At 49.9% G+C, this 1,286-nt stretch overlaps 1 protein-coding gene across 1 annotated transcript in view; it reads left to right on the forward strand.

Moving 5' to 3' along the window:
• Positions 1 to 15: 15 nt before the first annotated feature.
• Positions 16 to 1,286, forward strand: part of LOC116086267 (mucin-4-like) — a gene marked incomplete at its 5' end in the record, with an annotated part of 2,161 nt that continues 890 nt past the window's right edge. The window contains one exon of the mRNA XM_031364603.1: positions 16 to 1,273. Within this exon, the coding sequence (XP_031220463.1) occupies positions 16 to 1,273 (1,258 nt within the window). The remainder of the gene's footprint in view (positions 1,274 to 1,286) is intronic.

Consider the following 1,286-nt stretch of genomic DNA (forward strand, 5'->3'; position numbering starts at 1 on the left):
ACCAACCCATCTGCTTCTGCTGTCAGCAACACATCCCTAACTACCACAGAAGTGCTCACCTCAACATCGACAGACTCTGCTCCAGGGACCACAGCTCCGAGGATTACTCAGAACTCTACAACGACCGTCACAAAAGTCTCAACCACATCTTTACCACAGAAACTGTCAACAGGGTCAACACCCAGCCTCTCTACTCAGGAACTGACAACCCTTCCTCAGAGCCAACACACTGGAATCCTGGAGACCAGCAGCCACTCTCAAATTACCACAACCAAAGAGGTGACCACAAGTGGCCAAAATCAGACACAGACAGGTTCCCAGATACAACCCTCTCCTGATGCAACAACCACCTCACATGCTCCAAGTGTGAGCAGCTCACCTCCCAGTACATCAGACAGGTTATCCCCAACACCCACCACAGAGAACATTTCCGTAGACACAGCACACACAACAGGAATAACCACTCAAGGATCTACACCTGCCACCACACTGGCCTCGATGACAACTTCATCCCAGAAAATGTCAACAGTGTCAACATCCATCACCTCAACTCAGAAATTGTCAACCCTTCCTCAGAGCCAACACACTGAAACCATGGAGACCAGCAGCCAACCTCAAACCACCACACCCACAGCAGTGACCACATCAACTCTTTCAGGCTCCTCAAATGATCAAATTCTGACACACACAGGATCCCAGATAACACAGTCTCCTGATGTAAAAACCACTTCATATGCTTCCAGCATGAGCAGCTCACCTCCATCCTCCACAGAAAGCACCTCTATGGCCACAGCGTACACAAGGGCAATAACTACTCAGGGTTCTACACCTGCCACCACACAGGTCTCACCAAACAGTTCATCCCAGAAAATGTCAACAGTGTCAACACTCAGCCTCTCTACTCAGGAATTGATAACCCTTCCTCAGAGCCAACCCACTGGAAGCATGGGGACCAGCAGCCAACCTCTAACTACCACAAACTCAGAGGTGACCAGAAGTGGCCAAATTCAGACAGAGACAGGTTCCCAGATACCACCTTCTCCTGATGCAACAACCACCTCACAGGCTCCTAATGTGAGCAGCTCACCTCCCAGTACATCAGAGAGCTTATTCCCGACACCCTCCACAGAAAGCACCTCTGTAGACACAGCACACACAACAGGAATAACCACTCAAGGATCTACACCTGCCACCACACAGGCCTCGATGACAAATTCATTCCAGAAACTCCCAACACTCAGCACATCTACTCAGGAATTAACCTCCTCTCAGAGCCAACACATTGG

This window comes from Mastomys coucha, unplaced genomic scaffold (assembly GCF_008632895.1).
Source record: "Mastomys coucha isolate ucsf_1 unplaced genomic scaffold, UCSF_Mcou_1 pScaffold12, whole genome shotgun sequence".
In the NCBI taxonomy this organism is placed as follows: Eukaryota; Metazoa; Chordata; class Mammalia; order Rodentia; family Muridae; genus Mastomys; species Mastomys coucha.